Source organism: Tachypleus tridentatus, chromosome 4 (genome assembly GCF_004210375.1).
Source record: "Tachypleus tridentatus isolate NWPU-2018 chromosome 4, ASM421037v1, whole genome shotgun sequence".
NCBI lineage: Eukaryota > Metazoa > Arthropoda > Merostomata > Xiphosura > Limulidae > Tachypleus > Tachypleus tridentatus.
The window spans coordinates 52143518-52166836 of record NC_134828.1 but is presented as its reverse complement, the minus strand read 5'-3'; the positions used below and the strand labels follow the sequence as shown (position 1 = coordinate 52166836).

Here is a 23319-nt window from a genome sequence, read left to right as displayed (position 1 = left end):
GCATAAAGAGTGAAGTAAATTTGTTTCATAACAGAGGATGTTTAATACATCTTGATTTATCACTTTCAAGATGGCAGTTTTACCTGAAAAAGAAATAATATAGCTCTTTCTGCTTGATATATTTTCATTATGATTTTAATGCTGATTACATGTTGATTCTCACTTTATTCTGGCTCCAATGACATTTAGCCTGAGAAAAACATTTTAATAATATTGCAACAGAACAGGCAATGTCATGTACACGTAATTTGTCAAACTTAAACATGAAACACTACTGTCTTGATTTTATATTACTTTGTTCTAGAAAAGGAAGTGTTTATTAATAACGTGATCAACTGCATCTATTACTATCTTTGCGAGTGTTTGTCCTACCTGGCAGTGGTAGCTACAGGAATCATAAGGATGGAGTAATAGTGTATTGTTAGAAATGTCAATTATGTTTGAAACATGGTTATAACATAAGAAGTTGTAACATAAAGCAATCACATACAAAAAGAAAAGCAGATAGAAATTGGCTTAATTCAAAATCTTCATAAAATGTGGTCTTTTAAAATTACAAAAGATGATTTATTATAATTACTTTTGACCTTGTACAACATACTTGGAAAGGTTCGAATAAGCTGATATAAAGCCTAGAAATAATAATTAACCTTAGATAATGACAACCAAGGATATATGCAATACTTACATTTAATTTAAATATGTTACAGAAAATAAACTGAAACGTTGTACTGTTTTCAATGCACTACCTTACCATTAAAACACTTATTTTAAATAAAACACTGAATATTTAACTTAAATGCTACTGCTGAAATACAGGAAGAAACAACTTGTGGTACTTTCAATCCAAACTGACTAGCAACATACAGCCAAATCAAAGGACATTAAATTTATTTAAAAAAAATAAACGAAATGAAATACTCCATAAAGTTCATAACACATATAGTAATTAAATAACTACAAATAAAGGACATAATTTTAGATACTTTTTATTTCTAGCTATTTTCAAAATACATAAAGACGCTCTTCCCATAATGCTTGTATATTTACTCGCAGTTTGTTATGTATTTACAGCCCAGTTATCAAAATCTTGACAGATTTGTAGCATAGATTTCAGATATGAAGCAGAAATATTCTGTTTTATTCCAAAAAATTATCATTCCACCTTTTGCATATAATAGTCTTTGGTGTTTAATTATTTGGCCACAGAATAATTTCTAATGCTTTATAAAATAATGTTGAAAATGTTTGTTTGAAACTTGCCCAGTACTCACAATGTCATGACAAGATAATATGACAAAACATAACACAAGCAGTCATTGGTTTTGCAGTTATGAAATGTAAATTGTATGTATCTAACTATACATATATATTTCACAAAAATCCACCAGTGAAAACTGTTAATCAAGGGAAATAATATCTGGTGAAGTCGTGCTTTGTTGTCTTCCAAGTTCAGAATCCCATGTTGAACTTACAGACAACTGAAATAAAAATAAACATGGAATTTTTAGTTACACTTAACTAATAAAAGCAACAAAGACCAAACTACACAAAGTATATCATTGGTTTAAGGACATAATCTTTTTATATTATTTGTGTTCTCTTTATTTAGTCTTTAAAGTAGAAACTTGTTAAAACTAACCCTTGGTTCTCTACATTTTTTTCTTCCTTTCATTAAATGAAAACGTTAATTTTATCATTTATGAATCATAAGAGCACAGTATCTTACAAATTCCTTTCTCTATACCTTTTGATAAATGTCGAATCAAAATTAGATGGTTGGTCAAAATTTTCTAAAAATTAAATTTAAACAAAGTCAACCTAATTTGGATCCCTAACCCAATAAATTATCAAAAGCATAATTTACAAAGGTTTTTGAAAGTATCATTCATTTAAATGTCAAAATTTCTTTAAACAGAAACACAATTACTAGGTTATATAAATTTGATATAGTTTAATATAGAAGTTATACTACAATATTCATTTCTCAAAGCTCATTAAGAACAATAAAATTTGTCAAAAATTAAAGTATTTTGGTAAAAGATTTTAAAATCTTTATAAAAGTTCCTCCTTCCATACTTTATACAAAGTTTTGATTTACTTAATTACTAAAAGAAATTCTCAAAACATTTTTATTATCTTTTATTGAAAATCAGTAAGACTATAAAAAGTAGAATCATGATGACTGGTTGCAAGGTTGAAGTGAATATGAGTCTGAAATTCAACAACCTGACCAGATCATGTTGTGCCAACTGTGAATGTGTTATGATGCAATCTGTATTATGAGTATGGCTATGCAACTTATGAAAACATATCAATTTAAATGAACATGTTCCAAAAGCTACAGAATTCTTGAGTTATGAAGCAACGTGCTATTCAAACAAGATAATCCTTACTGTAAAATATATATTGTCCATGTTTGGTTTCACTATATTAATATCATTGCCTTGGGACTGCCTGGAAGAGTTATTTTAAAACAATGACACCACCTTTTTTTAATCTATGACACTGGCTAATTTTCTGTAGTAGAATATATTGTTGCAACATACATAATTTTTAATTACAATAACAAAAGATCAAGCTAAACAAACAACATTATCACTGGATAACATATCATCATTCAGAAGCAACGGAGAATGTTTGCTCAAAATAAATGAATTTTAAAAAAAAGCCACATCAGACTATCTGCTGTGTCCACCAAAGGGAATTAAACCCCTGATTTTAGCTCTTTCAATCTGTTGACTTACCTCTATCCTACCAAGAGACATGTTTCCTCATATTCAGAAGGAAATTATTGACCGTACAAGCAAGACACTTTATCTTAAAATTTATTTTCCACTTCTGAGGCCTCTCAATAACAATATACAAATCATGTATATATTAATAAGGTATAAACAGTCATTTAAGTCCATTTTAAAGAAATAAAGAAACTAGTGAGACTTCATATATAGCTGTATACCTGAAAATCATGTTGATTTCCAAAATTTTAAGCTATGAATAAAAATCAAAGATACTACAAACCTGCTGTTCACTATCATCATTCTGAAGCATGGAATAAATATCTTGATAATCTGAAAAATGAATACATGAAAATTTATTGCAAAGTTTAACTCACTACACTTAAAGTACAAAAACAGAAAGTTACCTCTAATGAATACGTTTACTATTAATTTTCTCCTGTCAATGTTGTCAAAAGTAAATGAGTGGAAATTTTCAAAACTTCAATATTCTTGATTACAGAACACTGGACTCATCATAGAAACATTACATACCAGTGTTTTATCATGATAAAATTATATGCTTAACTCTCTCATATTCAAATGTATTGATTTGACACATCTTCTGCATGAATTTTTTAGTGGATTGCAAAACAACTAAAATTTTGAAATGATATCTTTGTAATATTCTTTAAAACAATTAAAAATGCTTACCATCTTTGAAGACTTTAATTATCAATTTTTTTATGTTTTTATGTTATTCTAAAACTTTTCTGAATTTTTTTATTTTTCTATAAGATTGTAGATTTTATCTTAGCTTTGAATCAGTAAAAACTCACAGTGTCAGTGTGTTTACAGTCACTAGCATACTATAAATATATGATTTTTTTTACTATATCCATCACACCTGCAATGAAGTATAAAATGATAAAACAAGCTTTAAAAATCAGGAGTGTAATTATAGCAGAAGTTCTCACAAAAACGTTTCTTCTAGCAATATATCATCATGCTAAGCTTTACAGTTCAAAAGAATGAAAAACAGTTTTCTTGATGTGTACAGGTCAGTGGCCTATAGCAAGATATTTGCAATTATATCACACCTAAATAACCAAAGTTGACTGTCTAAAAATCAGTAAAACTATACTATATTCAAGTTACAAGGACAAATGGTTCAAAACTTCCCTCCTAAAGGCTATAAATGCCACATAATGCTTGAAAAACAACTTAAGAAATTCTAAAACATCAATAATTTCATTAGAAGCTTGTGAAATAAACCCAGGGTACACATTTCTTTATGTATAATACTAAATAACTTTTTTTACTGAATAAAACTGAACTATATACAGCAATTTTTTTAAAATATATGAACTCCTGGTTTATTAATCAGTAAATTCCCACTTACTGTATTCCAATGTATAGTTTCTTTTCTATAAATGTTTTATATTCAACTTTGCTTTTGAAGAGGGTTGCAACCAACCAGACATAAGTAAATTAATTAACTTAAACAAAATTAAATCTTAAAAACAAAAAAGATTTATTGCTGTTCATATTTGTATTGAAACTAATATTTGACAAAAATATGTATGTGTCTTCTTATAACTAACTAATGAACCCTTCAAATTGCTCATTCCATAACAAACACAAAATTTCTTCTCCCTTCTGTTTATTAACCTCCTGTCACCTTTAGTAAACTCCTGCTTCTGGTCAGCCATCACTGGTTCCAGATTTAACTAGATATTCTTGTTAAACTTTATGTTAGAGAGATTCTAGTTGGATCTTAAATATTATAGCATTCTCTTCTCCTTGTCATAAATCTGTTTAGGCCAATACAATTGTCTTAGAATTTAGTTGGTAAGTCAAACTATGTTTCTCTATTTTTATCTTAAACACTATCAGTGTATAATTAAATTATTTTCTTCTATATTATTTTTTTATTGCAACATTATCAGTGTATAATTCACTTATGCTACCTCATGAGTTACTGCAGTTGTATCTTTAACTTTTGATACTTGTCTCCTTTTTCTATTTAGGACTACTTCCAACAAGCATCTTGTTTTCACACATAGGTCTACATCCAAATAATCATCTGCTTTTTGTCAAAGTCCACACTGACACGTTCAACTGCCTTAGAACGCCCTTTGATGAGACAAATTATTCTGCTAAAATGTCAGAAAACCATTACTCTCACTTTATCATATCATCTCTGAGTTTATTCACTCCTACAACGGTTAACTTTATGTCTTGCAACCTTTTACGGACTGATCATCTCTTCTACGTTATTTCATACCTTTTACTCTCTTCCCGCTCATCTCACACTATTTTTATATTTATCACTTAATCATCTGCTCACCATATAGAAATCTCTATATCTTTAACATCAATAAATTTAATGAAACCTTCAACAGCCTCAACATCAGTGAATTATAAACACAACGTACAATTCTTACCAAGTTACGTAATTAAAGCTGTCATAATGTTTACTTTAATATAATTGCTCTTAATTCTCGTGTTATGAAAAAACTAAGCATTCATGAAATATTCTCTCACAAAATGAATGAATTAATAATATCCTACACTAAACAGTCTTTTACACCATGTGATTCTTGGACTTCTTGTCGTAGAAATGTGTCTGATTGCCTTAAGCTGCATATAAGCCACACTGAGCAAGATGACAGATCTCCTCCAATCACTTTTTGAGGTCTAACATATACTGATATGAGTTCCTTACTTTTGACTTCTTTTTTCCTCTTTCAATATTTGTATCAGACCTCATACTGTTCTTTCAGACAGTAACTCAAAGGGAAAAATCCTGTTCTTGCTTGTGGGACTTCTCGAGAAGCAAATAATACTGCCTGCAAGTACTTGTTCCAGTCACATGGTCTCCCTTGGCAGGTCTTCTTTAAATCTTCATTGACTCTCTCACAAAATCTATTACATTTAGGTTTATATGGGGTGTGTTACGTGCTATAATTTATTGCAGATGAATCTCAACTTTATTATGTTAGATATGCTAACGTATTATGATTTCAAACAGCTGGAAATTTTAATCTAAAAGTTTATTAAATGTCTATATGTATCAAATTTATGATATTTGCCAACAAGATTGATACACACAATGTTCTTTCTTAATACAAATATATTTTAATATACACACAAAAAACAATACAATTTATAATAATAGTTATTACAAATCATTATTTATATGCAAAAATTTTACAAACTCGCAAACAATATTCAGTCTTCTATTTGTTCAGGAACTAAATATTTTATCAACAAGTCCAGGTCCACTAAGTGCAAGTTACTTTTACGTTGATGCACAGATACACTTTGCTTGACAGGAATGCTAACTACTTCTATTCAGTTTTCTCTGCTGAAGTTATGCAATGGCTTTGGAGAAATACTAATGTCCAAAGTTAATTCTCTGAAGTTGAATGATTCACAATATTGGAAACCTATGAACACTCCTGGTCAAATATCTGTTGTTTTCCAGTTAATAAGCATTTGTCACAATTGTAGTTTCTGAAGCATGTAGCATACAGACCAAAATAAATAAACAATATTCTATTGTCTTTCAGTGCCTTGTGATAGCTAACTTTTATATACTCATTAGGCAAGAGTGTTAAAAGGTCAACAATATTCAAAGATAAGTTAGTGTTTTCACAAAACATATATTGTTGATTCTTACTCTTGAGAATCTTTTATAAATTTACAGAACAGAAAGGACTTATGTAATACACATCCAACAATATACATCACATGTAAAAAACTGAAGCAGAGATGTTAAAATAAATGTACAAAAGCAAATCCATTACACATTCCTCCTTAGAGAAGTAAAAATTGGCATTCGACAATTTTTAATTAGGATATTGTGTTTGTGTATAACAGTACATAACAAAATCAATACAAATAATAAATAATAAAATTATATGAAAATACTTTAACACAAATGTTATCTCTGATTGTTTTAAATCAATAATCACATGATTGAAGGGTTCTTCAAAAACTGGGATAAGTTTGAAAAGAGCTACAGGAATTTTCTGGTTGTATTTTCTAACCAATTGGCATGTGTGATAAGTTTGACAAGACTGGAAAACACCTTGTCTAAGTTTTGGCCCCCAAGAAAAGGTGGATCCTTTTCTTGCTCATTGATAGGCCTCTCTTTAGTAAACAGAACCTCCCCAGGTGAATAAGATCTCTCAAGTTCATCACTGTCGCTCATCAATGAATTGTCTGTAAGACAATTATTCATATTCACAAGGTCCCTGTCAAATCCCAAAAAAAGTCTGAGCCAAATCCATAATATCATCCTCTGAATAAATATATCACTTGTTTTCAGCTCAATTTCTTCACCTGAGCTTGAGTGACAGCACATGAGGGAAACGCGTCTGGATTTTCCTCAACATCATCATCCTTACATGAAACAGTGACTGGCTCACTAACCATTTTGGGTTTGGCAACAATTTTTCTCCCAGCAAAATTTTTTCCAACAATAATGATACACCCTTAATTGGCAGAGATCTTATTCCAACCACAACTGATCCTGAAACTAGGTCTGATGTTAAGTAAATGTTATGAAGAAGAAAATTAATAAATTTACTCTCAATATTCTGAGCAATAACAGACTCAACAGTGGCAGAACACAAATCTAAGAACAATATACCCTCTAACAACAATGACTGAGTCACTCCAGTATCATATAAAATACATATGGGTATGGAATTAGCAGTATCATTTTTCAAAGATGCATATCCAACAGACATAAAAGGTCTAAATTGCTTCCTACCTACATCAACCATTTCATCAGTGAGTAAATGAATAATGTCGGGTGATCTGGTGGAACTACATCCATATGTGGACATAAATGCACTGAGTGTTGTTTTCTTTTTTTTTTTCCTTTCAAACTCCAGCAATTGGACATAACATGACCAGTTTGTTTGTTTTTTTATAAAAATGGTAGACAGGCCTTGATGATTTTGATGAAGTTTTATCTTGATTATCTGAAGATTTGAAACTAGTGGACTGGAATTTTTAGAGGAATCCTCAGGTTTAGTAGATTAAATGGGTACAGGTTCTTGCTGAGCAGATAGGATTTTCTTTTTATGAAAAGTGGTTTAATGTGTTAAAGTGTAATCAAAGGAAAGAGAAGCTGCTTCATATAATGTTTTGACTTTCTTTTCAGCCAAGTAAGATTTGAGAGCATCATTTGCCCAACATTTGAATTCCTCAATTATACAAAATTGTCTTAGTTTGTTGAAACTGTTGCCAGTATGCACAGAATTACACCATTGATAAAATTAAACCTCCACAAGAGTTTGATTATTTTGCTTGTTATAACCTTCAAACTTTTGGTGATAAGCCCCTGGCAATAACTTGTATGTTTTGATAATAGCTGTTTTAACCTTATCATAATCCATACAATCTTCAAGAGACAGAGTAGCATAAGTTTCTTGTGCTTTACCAGTTAACCCTATCACAATGGGTCACGAGTCAAAACCATCTCATGGGGTTTGTTGACTTGAATTCAAAATTTTATTGAACCACTATTTTATGAATTTATGTCAATAGTAGATTATAATTCAAATTTTAATATTATGTATGAGTTAATTTTTAATATAAAAGTTAATATTAAAAGAACACATTTAAATATAGATTTTATGAGTCACAAGGCATGTTGAATGCAGCACTGTTTAAAATCATATGTTTGTGATGTCATAATACAAAGTTTATAGTTTCCTAGAAATTAAAAATTCAAATTACTCATATTGGAAAGCTAGAATAATAAGTAAGAACTTCATATCTTTTTATTTTGCTGAGATATGGCTTACATACTGAATCAAACGAAGTGGCCCTATTCACCTCTTTCCATTTTTAGAAATGGTCCCTCATATACATTTACTTCAATATATGACATATTAACCTCCTGTCATCTTTGATAAACTCCTCAACTTGTTGTGATCAAAGTCTAGCAAAGTTTAGTGAATTATTTTGACTTTTAGTCCTTGTGCATAAAAATGGAAAGATTTTTGAACATAAATAATAAGTGTGGGAGTGAAGAAAAGGATGGCAAACAACAGACCAGTGGTAAAGTTGTGAAGAAATGGAAATATGATGATAGTTATCTAGATTTTGGTTTTACTTCAGTAGATGTCAATCATGAAGAGTGTCCATAGTGTGTATTATGTCTAAAAGTTTTGGCTGCAGAGTGCATGCTTCCAAGTAAATTAAAATGCCACTTAGAGACCAATCATCCTAATGTGGTTAGTAAATCCAATGATTATTTTACCAGAAATTTAAAATAATTGAAAGAACAAAAAGGCACATTTTTTAAACAAGCATCAATAACAAGCAATGTTTTGTTAGCATCCTACAAGGTGGCATATGGAGCTGCAAAATGTAAAAAGCCTCATACCATCACAGAAGAACTGATTTTACCAGTTACAGTGGATATGGTGAACAGTATGGTTGGTGAATCTGTAGGAAGACTGCTTTCAAAGGTGCCTTTATCCAACAATACTATCAGTTGTGTAATCCAACACATGGTCAAAGACCTCAATGATCAGCTAACTGATAAAAACGAAAGGGAAGGAATTTGGATTACAGCTAGATGAGGCAACAGATAGTAACAAGGATGCTCATCTGATTTACTACACACAGTTTGTGGATAGTGACAAAATTGTGGAAAACCTTCTCTTTTGCAAAAGTATGACTACATGTACAAAGGCTCAAGAGTTGTTTGATATCCTTGACACTTTTATGTGTGAAAACAACTTACACTGCACTAAGTGTGTTGGCAGCTATGTCCAGCTGTTATGGAGTATTGCAGGCACTCAGACAAAGCAAAGCACTTATTGCACTGTGGGTCCACTGCATAATCCACAGGAAAGCCCTTGCATCAAAGCACCAGAGTCCTCCACTGAACCTAGTCCTGGAAAGTGTGTTAAAAGTGGTGAACTTTATAAAAACTCAGCCACAGAAGGAGAAGTTTTTAAAAAACTGTGTGAGGATATGGGATTTGAGCACACATTTTTGCTGTACTACTGTAGCTTGCAATGGCTCTCCAATAGGAATGTACTGTCCTGTGTGTTTGATTTACAACAGGAACTCTACTCTTATCCCAAAGAAGAAGAACATGAATGTATTAAAAACTTCTTGGATACTGATTTTTTGTGAAAATTAGCATACCTGTGCAATCGCTTCGAAAAACTGAATGTGTTGAATCTCTCTCTGCAGGGAAGCAACATACACATTCTGAAACTCACAGAGAAGGTTTCAGCCTTCAGAAAAAAAGTTATTACTATGGAGAAGAAAAATGAATGAAGATAGTGGCAAAAACTGTATCTCCCTGCTGCAGCAGTTGGTTATATCCAATGAAGTTAAATTGACCCAAGAACTAAAATATGTCTTTGAGGAGCACCTAACACAACTCAGTGACTGCTCTGAAAATTACTTTCCAGAAGATATGGAGAAGTTTACATGGAACCAAGACCCATTCAAGGCTAAGGCCCCATCTTAAGTTACCTCTCCAGAAGAAGAAAATGTTCTGACAAGACTTTAAAAACAAAATTTGACAGCATGGATTTGAGTTTTGGATATCAATAAAAATGAATATCTGCTGCTAACTGCTAAAGCTCAGGAAATCCTAAATCCATTTGCAATGTCATATCTCTGTGAAGCTGGGTTTTTTGGCAGTTACTGTGATAAAAAGCAAATACTACGTGAAAATCAATGTGGAACAGGAAATGAGGGTGGCAATGTCCAATCTGATTCCAAGGTTTGAGAAGCAGTGCACACATCCCATTAATAATTGTGGTTATTTAAAAATGAAATAGAAATATTGTTTTTACTTTTACTTGTGTTATTCTTTCAAATGGCTACTAAGCTGTCAGGACATAAATACTTATTAAGTATTAAGTTGCTTAGATCTAACTACTTAATAAACGAAACTGTTAGGTTTTTCTTTTTGCCGAGGGGCATCATGAAAAAACTGCTGAAACGCTAAGCGCACCATGAACCAAGAAAGTTTGGGATATGCTTTATTGTACAATTTTCATTTTTGTTAGAAGCACACATAGGCCATTAAAATTGCTTTAAAATTCAGTTGGCAAACCAAACTATTTTTTTCTATTTTTATCATAAGCACTATCAATGTATAATTCACTTTTTCTTTTTCTCCCCTCTCTCCTCTTTTTTATCACAAGAATACAGGTATATAATTCACTTACACTGTGTCATGAATTACTGCAGTTGTATCCTGAACATATGATATTCATCTGCTATTTTTGTATTTCAACCTACGTCAAATGAATATGATTTTCACATATAGGCCTACTTTCAAATAATCATTTGTTTTTCACAGAAAGGTCTACTTCCATACAATCTGCTTTTTGTCAAAGTCCACAGAGGCAGATTTAAATGCTTTAAAACACCCTTTGACAAAACAAATTATTCTCCTAAAATGTCAGAAAACTGTTAATCTCACTTTAACTTATCAACCTTTATGTTATTCATTCCAAACACAGTTAATTTTACATTTCCTAACCTTTCTCTGTATTATATCTTTTGCATGACTCCTTATTGCTTTCTTCCCACTCACCTCACACTAGTTATATATTTATCACTTAATCATCTGCTTGTTTTCTTGAAATTTCTATATCTTTTAATCAGTAAATTTCATGCATCATTCAACAGTCTCAACATAAATAAATTGTAAACACAGAGTAAGATTCTTACCACATTAAGTAACTTAACTTGTCAACACATACTTTAAAATAATTGTGCTTAATTCTCTAATTATGGAAAAAAAATTAAAAATCATGAAATATTAACTTAAAAAATAAATAAATTAACAATACCTATACCAAACAGTCTTTTATATCATGACAGTATTTATATGAGGTTAAAGAAACATTATATAATCAAGTTGGCTAAAAATTATCCAAAAGAACTATACAAAAAAAAAATTCCTGAATCAAAACTACAACACATGAAAAAAGAAAAACAACAGTGAGTACGAGTCAATGGAAGTAATGTTGGCCTAGTTCATCAACATAATGAAAGAATCAGATGCAAAAGACAAAAGTGATTATGAAATGGCAATGCTAATGCATCTAATGTGAAAAGCAACAAGATAAAAGCAACTGAAATACAAGGAGGTAGAATTAAAACGTGGAAAAAAAGAAACTACATGGATTAATCATATTAATTTCACTCTGAATGAAGAGGGACTGGAGCTGAAAAATGGTCCTGGGCACAAAAGGTTTAACATAAAATAACAAAGAATGGTGATTAATAAGTTAGCACATAGAATCACACACAAAACTTGTAATGGGTTTTAAACAAGGTCCAATACTCAAGAGCTTTGAAATAATTAAAGAAGGAAATGAGCTATTCAAAAGCATCAGAGTTTTAGGTTTCATTTGAAAACCATAACAAAGAAGTTGTTAGCATGCTTTACACTGTGGTTTATCACATCAGTTTAGTAAGCTTCAAAGTAATCATAAATGAAATAAAACAGTTAACAGAAGACTGCAAATGAACTTTATATTATTTCTTGCCTTTTGGCAATGATTCTCAAAATGTGGTACATGTACCACTAGTGGAGAAGGAAGTTAATATTAAAGGCACATGAAAAAAACTAATGAAAGATTTATACCATTAGGTAAACCTATTCTGAACATTCCACACACATGTACACACTATTCTCCTCAATTGTAGACTGCATTCTGCCAACTTAGACTGCCAGTGTTTTCTTGCCTTCAAATTAACAAACATTTACAACATACATTTATAAATTGCAATATAAAACCAAAACAATTACATCCTTCCCATTAATACTCAAGTGCTAAAAACATTAATTTTTGGTACTAAGTTTTATATCTTCTTTTAAATTAGGATTTAGCTTGTATTTCAAAAACAACTTTAAACAAAAAGCAATATATGAGCCTAGAAAATTTCAGAACCACTACCCCATACCGAATCACTTGACAGAAACTACTTAAATTCTCTTCCACAGAAAGGATCAGCAAATAAAGTAGCACTGGGAACAAGAATTCTGCAGTAGGATGTTTTGTTGTCTTTCAAAATTTGTAGTGCATACTGGAGGGATTTACACACTTTGATAACAGTTAAGAAAAAACAACCTTTATACTGCAGATACATATAAAAGAATATATTTTTATTTAAACCAATGTTTAACCTTTGTGGCTTCTTCAGAGTATACATACATTATCTCTGAAGAAGCCACAAAGGCAAAATATTGGTTTAAATAGAAATATATTATTTTATATCTATGGTAAGACAAATACAACAAAGATATTATGAGCAGACACTTGTGTTACTATAAGAGCCCTTACAAGTGGTAGAAGAGTTTATTCAGCAACTTTGTTAAAGTCAGTATTGGAACCTTGGACTGTTTGATAATAAACTAAGAAAGTAAGAGTGATTTTAGCTTGAAAGCTAGTTTTGTGTAGTTAAGATAATGTATTATAAAACAGCAGTATAATAAATGATGTTACAAGATAATGGCCAGGAAATGACTAAGAAATAATGCTTAAAATGATACACATAAACAAACAAAAAGTTTATGAAGGAAAATTAAGAATTTTTCAACAGGGAATGTCAAAGATATGTTCCTAAAGCCAGAGTAGGAAAAAAAAAAAGGAGAACACTTTAGGTAAAATAAAACTTTGAAAGCAATATACATTCTTAATTTCTGCATTTAAATATAATTTTTCAACATTTCATATGTTAGCAAAAAGAAAAAAAAAATATTACAAATGCAAAATACATTATATCAGAATGAAATACAAATATTTAGAATCATAATATATGTTATTTTTGGGTCAGACTTTAAAACACATTTTTAAGAATGATAATGTGGCAACAAAATGTCAGTACAATAAGTCCACAAAAAATAACTTATTGTACATTAAAACTATAAAATATTACATCAAGACAGCACAAGAGGCAAATTTTAATAGGAAAAGATTACAGATATATTACAATACAGAATAAACACATAGGTAGGATAGCACCAATGAAACAATGCATTTATTGTTACACTACTCAGATAAACCTTTAGAATAAGACAAAAGTTCTTAAGAAAACTACGGCAACAATATGCATAGTGTTCAAAATAATAATACATAATACAGTTTTATACCATTAAGCTACAAAGAATTTACAGATATAACAGTTTGGCTAAGAATATTGAAATATCCCATACTTTGGAAGCATAAATTATGTCTTGAAGATGACAGGTACTCTGGGAAAGGACTGGAGATTGGTGGGTAATCATTAATGTAAGAAATGCTGGAATATCTGGTATTGTCCTGAGATGATGGTTGGTTTGAAGATGGTGTGTCTGCCAACATACTGACTCTATAAATAAAGAAATGTAATAAATTACATTAAACAGCTATTTGGACAGCATGGTACTTTGAAATCACCAACAAAGAACAAAAAGAAATCTGTAAACCCCCTTCTAAAAGAGAATTTGTTACAGCATTGTACAAAACCTATATTTTGACATTTTAAATGAACATCTGCACACCAAATTATTACCTAAAATTGAAAAAAGTGAAAACAAGAGAAGGAAACATTTTATGAATGCTTTAAATAAATATATTCTTGAGAATAAATCACATGCAAACATTACACATAAAAATTTCTGTTTACAAGTTTTATTTGAATATTTTTAACAACTTTAATAATAACATTATTAAGAATAAAACATCACTGAGGTGAAATACAATAAAATTAGAACAATGTCAAATATTTTTTTCAAATTTTCAGAGCTGACACTTACAATGTAGATGAACTGATTGATGTAACTGGAGTTGGGGTAATTTCTAAAGAATATGATTTTGAATAAAACTGGTTAGAGTAACACTGAGAACTAGATACATTTCCTGTGGATAATGAAATGGTGGAAGAGCCTGGTAGAGAAGACACACTAGAGTTAGATGATGAAGAAACATGAGAAAATGGCAATAATACAGAGAGATCGTCATTAGCTGATACTGAAATATCTGCAGTAGGTTTAACTGGTTTTGCAATGATCTGGGACTGTGAGACTGGAGGTTGGTATTCATCATCTTCATCTGAACTAATGTCAATTGTTAGGTCAATAACTTCAGAGGTATGTTTTTTCTTTGCTGGTATAGGAGCTGAGAGAAAATAAGAATGACCATAAAGTTTTGTTTAACATTTTCTCACTGCACAGTATAGCATCCATACTATGTAAATCACTGACAAATTAATTACTGTTACAAAATATACGATGCTTTAACACATTCTCCACTGCCATTGATATTAATAATTTTCTAGTGCCAAATAAGAGGTATCATGGAGTGTCCCAAACTCATACGCCATGAGAGAAATTTGGCTCTGAAACATAACTGTCTATGACCCACTGATGTGTCATGCAGTTCATAACTAAAAGTCAGTTGTGACCCACATGGCACCAAACATGTTAATACACTGTAACTTTTTCCTTCACTGATTTTATTGTAAAATAAAAGAAAAACAAGATAACTTTACAGGTTGAAATAATTTTAATGAATTAATTATTTTTAAACTTTTGATAAATGTTATCAGACAAAAATGCTGTGAATCATACTGCTAAACTACCGAGACTATCAACTGAATTTACTAGGAAAATACAGCTTCTTTTCAAACTCAACATATATTTATTCTTAACCCTACAACACCAATGTAAACTTAACCACGTTGGCATTCTTGGTTGTAAAAATGATATATTATGCCAAATTATAACTCTTTGATGATAAAATAAAACACACAAACCATATAATTTTAAGTACATTAATTTTAATGAACTTTGTTCTAACCTAGTTCAAAATTAATTTGTTTGTATAAAACATACATTTACAATGGATTTCAATGAAACAGATTTTGTTTTTCTCAAATTAATCAAAAGAAAATGGAAAACTGAGTAAAATCAAAACTTATATTGAGTTTGTTAATTTTTCTTTTTTTCGTGTGTGGGGGGGGTATCACTTCCTGCTAAACAAGCCATATTTTATGACCAATTTCTAATAATTTAAGCTCTTGTGTATTCTGACTCTACCATTGCTGCCGTACTTTTCTTACTGTCTATAATTTTCTCTATATTTTTTCAATTAATATCATCAAAATGTCATACATACAGGATTTATGGTCATCTTCATTGATCCTCAGTTTCTATGACCTTCATAATTTTTTACAAATTCTTTTATTTCTTAATTTTTAACAACTACATTATTACAAATTGAAATATGAAAAACTGCTTTGGTAATGTAAACTGTGTTTTCTTGCCAAACAGTAAACAACAGATCATTTAACCTATCAAGAAGAAAAAATGAAATATTCTGCTGTTACTTTATACCTTCATGCTAGTTTGATGGTTGTCCAGCAGTTTTTAAACTTTATAATATAAAAACTGTAAAAAAATGAACTTGGAGGTTTTACATTTATATTAATAATTCTAAAATATAAAAAAAATAAAAACACCCCATGCTAAATTTTTTATTTGATAATACCTTAAGTTCAAGATTGCATTTTAATATCAGATCACATGAAAAAGGTAGTAATCTATTATTAAGATATACTCATCTACGAGACAAAATAGCTTTACAAAAAAATAAAGGTTTCACCAAATACTGGATTAAGCACAGTTTTCTAAATAATTCTGAGCATTTAAATACTTTAATTAAAAAATACCCAAGTATATGTCTTACTTTTTTTTGTTATCATACCACTTTAACTCGGTAACTTCAGTCCACTTTTAATGATATTCAACTAAAATACTTTTAGTAACAGAAATATTCAACAACTGCTAAGTGGGCAAAAAAAATAACAAGAAAAATGTATATTATTATTTAAAAAAAATTCATCTTTTTGCCAAAAGACTTACAAACAATACTGATGCTTTTCTGTACATTTGAGCTATGAACAACTTGAGCTGACTGTTTAGGAAGCACAGGGGTCCAGGAACCATTCTCATGAAACTGAACCTCCATACATTCACTGGGTGTTTTGGTAATGATCTCCATAAACATTCTACAAATAAAAGCCACAAGAGAACATGATAAACAAGATCAATTAAAAGATGTTGTTATTCATAAAGTATACTACAAATGAATCAACTTATTATTTTATGCAAAAAGTTAAAAAATTCCTTTAAAAACCAATATCCTCATGCCCAATACAAGTTTAAAAAGTACAACAATTCAGACTTAAAACTAATATAAGTATAAATGCTACATGTTAAATCAGTTCCTAATTATACATAAATCTTAAATTATCTCCATTACACATGAAACCTTGCAGTAGTTCTTTAAGTAAGAAATTATTCAGTTCAGTTATTTTCAACAGCAATTACCTTTTTTCTTCATTTTTTATGAAATTACAAAGCACATAACTGTGTTTGTACTGCTTCATGAACACTGCTGTGAACTGTTGACAGGAATAAAATGAAATATGCCTTGTGTTTTTAGTCAAAAAAATAATAATGATGTGCTGTTGAAATATAAAAAAAAGCTGCTCTTTTGATATGTCCAACAATTACTAGAGCTCTTTCAATGAAATTAAAAGATACAGTCAAATTGTATTTAGTTTATAAGATAACAGTTAAGAAATAAGAATAATTTCAATTTTCAAAAAGAGTGATAAAAGATGTACAAATAAAATGAACATCATTACCAGACTTCCTTCGAGAAGATATTCTGACAGTCTATCATCACAGTCAATTAACAGTAGTAGTTGGAATTAAATACCTTGTAAGGTGAAACAGATGTAAAGTGTCCAAATTAACCAATAGACTAACTGTATGATATGAAGGCCATTACAAATATTTCATATCGCAACTGGTAATGAGTCAAAAATTAAGTATCACAGATGTAACCAAGAAAATGCAACTGCAGTGGTACTTAGGAAACAAACTATACACAGCAAGTGTCTAGTACGTCAAACTGTTTTGTACTCTTAGTAGATACAAAGAAAATTAATGTACGTGAATGACACTAGTGAAGCACCCTTTAATAGATCATGTGTTTTCTTGTGGCTTCTACTTGCAGAATGCTCATGGATCTCATCACCAAAAGACACTTGACTATTTGTATTGTTTTTGCAGAACATCATTGTCAATTATTCCATCTTGCTAAACAATAAGATAATGCAACTCTCCAACATGATCACATTGTCTGAATCACATTTGAATAACATTATCTTCTTTTTCTTACCAATACTCAATCCACTTCAACATCTCACTTCCTACTATACTTTTCTGCCATAACAGAGCTTCCATTTAAAATCACTGACAAAATATCTTACTTAAGAGGTGAAAAATTTAGGAATTACTACGTAGCAGGCTAATAGCAGCATCTTGTTCCAAGCAACATCATAATACTGATTTTTTTGGTTGGTTGATTGGTTTAGCATTTTACAGTGCAAAGCAACTAGGTTATCTGTGCTAAACATCTAGTAAAAGGTTAAAATTGAAATAAAATTATTAAAATTTGTAAAAAGGAATCAAGGTAAAACATAGCAAAATTTAATTTTTTAATTTAAAATATAAATAGCATTAAATTCAATTTTTATATCCAGTTTACAGAAGTAGGAAAGAAACTACACTAATAAAAGTTGTAAAGGACTTTCTATAGAATAATTTTGATTATCATAACTTGCCGGGATGACTAACAGGTAAGTTTAAACATCAGCATTAGTCACCTGAAGTTAGCATTTACAGTCCTGGTTTTGAGTTATTTGACATCACAGCCGTTTTCTGAGAGTAATGTGATACAAGTTTCAAAACACTTTCTGTAGAATAATTTTAATTATAATAACTTGCCAGGACGACTAACAGATAAGTTCAAACATCAGCGTTAGATAACTGAAGTAGATGTTCCCAGTCCTGGTTTGAGTTATTTGACATTATGGTCATTTTCTAATTTCATATGAAATTAGTTGTACTGCAATTCTTAAAAAGGAACCACATTAAAAAAAATCTAATTTATAAATTAAAAATTTAAATAACATTAAAAAGGTTAATGGCCTTTAAAAAACTAAAAACATTTGTAAGGTGGATAGTGTCACCATCACCAATAACACTAACCTTATGGGCAAACCTTATGACAAAATGTTTAAAATGGTGAAAGTTGTAACGACGGCAAGACAGTAAAATGTGGCTTACTGTGACCTGAGTGTTACACAGACAACACATTGGTGTAGCAGTCACAGATAAAAGAAAATGATGAATTAAAAAACTGTGACTAATGCATAGTCTAGTTAGAACAACTTCCTCTTTCTGATCCTTATGGAAGAAAGACAGCCAAAGTCCAATAGAGGGTTTTATTGGAAAAAGCTTGTTTTCACATTGCTCACTCCAAGTTGACTGCCAGGTAGAACAGAGCCAAGCCTTAAGGACAGGACCATAGTCCACGTTTGGTACAGGCACAGCAGTGATAGTACCAAAGCAGACAAATTTAGCTGTGGTGTCAGCAAGCTTGTTCCCACAAATACCAACGTGGCCTGGGATCCACAAAAATTGGATTGAAGAAGATGTTAAAGAGAAAAGGGCCAGTCAGGTTTGAATATCAACAAGAATAGTGTGAGAATGAAAGTAAAGCGATTGCAGGGCCAGTAGAGAACTAAGTGAGTCAGTATGAATACTGCAATTTGAGTACTGATTAGCTTCTACATGATCCAGTGTAAGAGAAATGGCATACAGTTCACAAAAACTGAAGAGGGGATTCTGTGTACAACCACTGAACCACAACAAACCATCTATATAAATGGAAATGGAAGGATGGTTCAAAAAAATGTCCAACAAATAAAAGACAGTACTTTCAATCAAGAGTATCTGCTCTTCTCAGATGACTTAAAGAAAGGATAGGCTGACCAGTAGATACAGAAATGTTATTCAAGGACAGACCCAATTCATCCAACTGCATCTAGATACAAAGATCAAAAGGAAAAATGGCAGATCATCTGTTCTGAAAGAGCATGGCCCACTGAAAAACGAAAACACAACCCCAGGTGGGATGCTATGGTAAAGATCAAAGTTTTGAAGCATACAGTAAAGACAACTACAAATGGCAAAGGTGTAGAGGAGGTTCATGAGACTCTGGATACAAGTTCTGGACTGGGGTCGTGCAGAGCCAAAGTCTCTGATGATAAATGGGGTCCAGCATCTTCGAGGCCAAGGTTCGGGAAGTGCCATAGACCAGTGACCCACAGTCTAGTTTTGATGAAATAAGAGCACAATATATCTTAAGCATTGAACATCAATCTGCTCCCCAAGTGATGGAAGAGAGGACACAGAGGATGTTCAGTGCTCTTGTACATTTGACTCGTAGCTGTTTGATGTGTGGTATAAAGGTCAGATTACAGTCAAAGATAAGCCCCAAGTACTTTGTCTCAGGGACCACGAGTAGCACAACTTCACCAATACAGAGTTCAGAAACAGATGAATACCCCATTGGTAGCAATAGTGCATGCAAACGGTTTTAAAGAGAGTGAGAGGTTAAATCCATCTGCTGTGGTCCACTTCATTAAACAATTGAGAGCTGTTTGTAGCTGTTGCTCTATTTATCTCATGTTTGATGACTGACATGAAATGTGAAAGACGTAGACATGGAACCTGTTTGCAACAGTAAGAGGGAGCTGTTCAGTGACATTGACATTTCAAGTCAAATCAGATAGTCCATGGTGGAGTGCTGATGTTGAAATCCATGTTGGGTGGGCAAGAGGAGGTTGTTTGATTCAAGAAACCAAACAAAATGAGCATCAACCATCCTCTCTAAGGTCTTACATGGACAGCTCATCAGAGCAATAGGACGTTACTTTGAAGGAATCTTGGGATCCTTCCCAGGCTTAGAGAAGAATCAAACAATAACCCAGTGCTAGGCATCAGAAAAAACATTCTCCTTCAAGATCCTGTTAAAAACAATCAGAGAAACATAGCACAGCATCTCATGGTGTACATCATTAGGTCTGACTGAGGTACTGCCAGTTTGAGTTCTACCAGTATAAAGGGGTGATTATAGTCATAGAGATAACCAACTTAAAAGAAAAGAGGTAATCGCTCTGCCCAACTCTTGACGGCTAAGAAGGTGGAGGATGAAACAGAAGTACTAAATACCCAGCAAAAGCTTTCACCTAGCATATTAGCAATGCTCCAGATATAAGCTACTTCCTGGCCATCATAGAGCAAGATTGAGAGAGAGAGACATAATTACATTGCCCACTGACCTTTCAAATCTTGTCCCTTATGGCTTTGGAACTTGGGGTAGATGATATGCTGGTTGTGAACTTAATCCAATAATCCTTTTGGCTTTCAAGTCTTACCCACCGAGCATGTGCACGGATCTGCTAAAAAGCGATTTGGTTTGAGAGTGTGGGATACCAAGAAAAAGTATCCCATACTCAGTTTTGAGCCTTCTGTGCCATGTGGCAGGCAGGATTCCACCTGGGATGAGGATGGCATGAAAATGTGTTGAAGTTTTAGGAATATACTGAGCAGTTGCCTGTATAATACAGTCAGTCACTGCTGCCACGCAGTCGTATATTGATGGTTTACAGACGATGGCACGCAAATTGTGTACCATCAACCACAGCCAATCTCCCTCAAAAATTATAGAAAAATGATCAATGCCTCATGGGTTATTGTCAACCCTCCATAAAAAGTGGGAGAGAACTGTATTGGGGAGCAAATTAAGAGATCAACAGCAGTAAGAGACTCACTAGATGCATGAAAATAAGTATAAGAACCAGTATTGAAAAGAGAAAAGTTGTGATCTGAGAGCATATGATCTATGGAACAACCCCTCCCATCAGTATCAGTACCTCCCCAGAGGGGATTATGCCCATTAAAGTCCCCCAGTATTGAAAAGGGAGACGGCAACTGTTCAACAAGATCATCAAGGTCTGATTGATCATATGTTTCTCCAAGTGGCATGTAGAGAGAACAAACAGTGATGGTATAACCCAAGGAAACACAAATGGCTACGGCCTCCAAGGGTGTTTGTCAAGTGCCAAAAACAGAATAAGCACATACTGATCAACCAACAGTGCCACCCCTGTGTGCATTTGTCCATCACACAACTTGTCATTTCTATACAAAGAAAACTGTCAAAAGGTGACTGTATTGGCAAGTTTCAGAAATGTTTCCTGTAAGGAAAGACATACAGGATGGTAGTAACCAATCAGTGCTTTGATGTCATCCAAATTAGAACCTAAACCGAGACAATTTCATTGGATCAATGTGGTCATTTTTATTTATGTGTAGGTGAATTGGGTGAGAGCTTTTCTGTTTTCAGCCACATCTTTTTTCTTTATTAGAGGGAGGTCTGTCAAACTCCATGAATCCTATCTTGGGTTGATTGGGCAGACCTCTGTCACTGGAAGAGGATTCCAGCAACTGACAGCTTGAACAATTGATCTCTTTGCATCTTGGGGCAGGAGAAGATGTATACAAGGAAATGCCTGTACCTGGATCTTAAGGTTTGCTGAAATGAATGTGAGAGACAGATAGGTGTTGAACATTGATTCAACTTTCTTGACCATGTAGGTCAAAAGACATTTCATACATTTCATACAGAATGATTCTTTTGGAGGAACAGAGAGATCTGTCTGCACTCCCATTGTTGTAGTGAAATGAAGTGCAACAGCATACATCCAAGATGAAGTGATGGACATAAACTTTCAAGCCTCAGGGTAAGTAACGTTTTGAATAATCTTCAAATGCTGCACCTCTTTTTCTTCCAACCACTTAGGGCAAGAACAAAAGTAGAATGGGTGAGAGAGATTGCAATTAATAAAACAAGGACATCATGTCGTGGTTCCTTGACATATGCTCATTGTGATAGCAAGGACCACAATGCCTATGAGAGTGAAACAGACCCTTAAGTTACTGAACCACTGACACTGGAAACATCTGAGAAGGTTTGGAATGTATGGCTCTATCTTGCAATTAACATAACCTGCCTTAATGGTGGCAGGTGGATGCGATGATGTAAATGTTAAAATGAGGACACTGGTCGGCATCATAATTCCATCTTTGCGAGTGGAGATATGCCTCACTGCAGAAATTCCTTGGGTGGAGAAAGCAGTGTGAATCTCAGACTCAGGGATGTTCTTCAAATACCTCTCAACAATAACTCCTTGTGACTAATTCAAAGTAGCATGTGGCATAACCTCAATGAGTATATTCCCAATTGCCTTTAAATGAAAGAGAAATTCACTGTGTTTAGATGTGGATGTTTCCACCAATATGTCATCAGAACAAAGCTTTTTGACTAAAAAGCTTGCCTGAAAGAGAATGTCAAATAAGAAAATGAGGTGCAGGTATTATGGATATTGACATTTGCTGCTCAAGACATGGTCATTTATCTATGGACTGTTTTTTCACTATTGTATTTAAGTTTTTATTTGGAGAATCCACACTAAGAGACTGAAGTTTTAAAAGATAACAATTAATTATTAACTACTTCAAATTTTAAGAGCAAAAATTCATAAGACAAGACAATGCATGTTTTCTTAAATTAGTATAATATACTCTTCAAAAAAAGAAATACAAAAGGCAAAATTTGAGACATATTGTTAA

General features: G+C 32.1%; 1 protein-coding gene across 11 annotated transcripts in view; it reads right to left on the bottom strand.

The window, feature by feature from the left end:
- Window positions 1-973: 973 nt before the first annotated feature.
- The window catches only part of LOC143249131 (E3 SUMO-protein ligase PIAS2-like), a 118342-nt gene continuing 95996 nt past the window's right edge, over window positions 974-23319 (bottom strand). For 10 of the 11 annotated variants that reach the window (XM_076498485.1, XM_076498488.1, XM_076498489.1 and 7 more), the window contains 5 exons: window positions 16630-16775; window positions 14524-14884; window positions 13942-14096; window positions 3022-3071; window positions 974-1481 (listed from right to left, as the gene is read on the bottom strand). In XM_076498485.1, the coding sequence (XP_076354600.1) occupies window positions 1401-1481; window positions 3022-3071; window positions 13942-14096; window positions 14524-14884; window positions 16630-16775 (793 nt within the window). In that variant the 3' untranslated portion in view covers window positions 974-1400. Of the gene's footprint in view, window positions 1482-3021; window positions 3072-12369; window positions 12471-13941; window positions 14097-14523; window positions 14885-16629; window positions 16776-23319 lie in introns of all 11 variants that reach the window. The other variant, XR_013027576.1, reaches the window with a different exon arrangement.